This window comes from Mus pahari, chromosome 9, assembly GCF_900095145.1.
Source record: "Mus pahari chromosome 9, PAHARI_EIJ_v1.1, whole genome shotgun sequence".
In the NCBI taxonomy this organism is placed as follows: domain Eukaryota; kingdom Metazoa; phylum Chordata; class Mammalia; order Rodentia; family Muridae; genus Mus; species Mus pahari.
The window spans coordinates 41,119,083-41,120,156 of record NC_034598.1 but is presented as its reverse complement, the minus strand read 5'-3'; the positions used below and the strand labels follow the sequence as shown (position 1 = coordinate 41,120,156).

Below are 1,074 nucleotides of genomic sequence, written 5' to 3'. Positions count from 1 at the left end.
GGGAATTGAACTCAGGACCTCTGGAAGAGCAGCTGGTGCTCTTAACCATCTCTTGAGCCATCTCTCTAGCCCCCCATCTTTTTTGTTTTGTTTTTAAGACAGGGCATCTGTCTGTGACACTGGCTATCCTAGAACTTGCTCTGTAGACCAGGCTGGCCTCGAACTCAGAAATCCGCCTGCCTCTACCTCCCGAGTGCTGGGATTAAAGGCGTGCGCCACCACGCCCGGCTAGTCACTGCCACTCTTGCTGTAAACTGGAGCCCACCAAAGCCTTGTCTCTCCATGACTGACCATAGGCTGGGGCCCAGGGCGAGATGCACATGAGGGTGTTCTTCAGCCCAGCCTTCCTGACCAGGTGTATAGCCCTGGGCTGGGCCACCTCACTGGCCATTGGCAGCATGTATCCTTGCTCAGAGAGAGACAGAGAAATTGCAATGAGAAAGAACCGTAGCACAGGTTCCTGAAAAGAAGGCCAAAAACCAGACTGTGTGCAGGCAATATCACTTAAAAAATAATGTTAAAAGTTTTAATTAAAGTCTATCAGTTTTGCCCTTCCCTTTTCCTCCCTCTGAGCCCTCCCATGTCCTCCAAGCCCATACTCCTCAAATTTATGTCTTCTTTTCTCTGGTTATTGTTGTACGTATGCATATTTATTTCATTGTTTATTTGTTTGTTTAATGTATATGAGCACTCTGCTGCATGTATGCCTGCATGCCAGAAGAGGGCATCAGATCCCTTCATATAGATGGTGGTCATGAGCCACTCTGTGGGTGTGGGAATTGAACTCAGCTTCCTTTTGAAATGTGACTCCCTGGGGTGGTGTACAGTACAGAACCACACATGGGCTGCTGCCTGCTCATCTCCTTTGGTTCCAATGTAAACATTTTCTTCTTCTTCGCAGTTAGAGACTCTTCAGGCATCCTACGAAGACCTAAAGGCACAGTCCCAAGAAGAGATCAGACGTCTCTGGTCCCAGCTTGAGTCTATGAAAACCAATAGCGAGGAACTGAATGGTGAGGACTTTTGTGGGATATTTAGAGCCTTCAAAGCTAAGCTGTGCAGATCGTTGTGTGC

General features: G+C 48.0%; 1 protein-coding gene across 7 annotated transcripts in view; it reads left to right on the top strand.

Moving 5' to 3' along the window:
* The window catches only part of Pcnt (pericentrin), a 99,606-nt gene that overhangs the window by 13,747 nt on the left and 84,785 nt on the right, over positions 1–1,074 (top strand). For all 7 annotated transcript variants that reach the window (XM_021204734.1, XM_021204732.1, XM_029542260.1 and 4 more), the window contains exon 8: positions 902–1,013. In XM_021204734.1, coding sequence (XP_021060393.1) covers positions 902–1,013 — 112 coding nt within the window. The remainder of the gene's footprint in view (positions 1–901; positions 1,014–1,074) is intronic.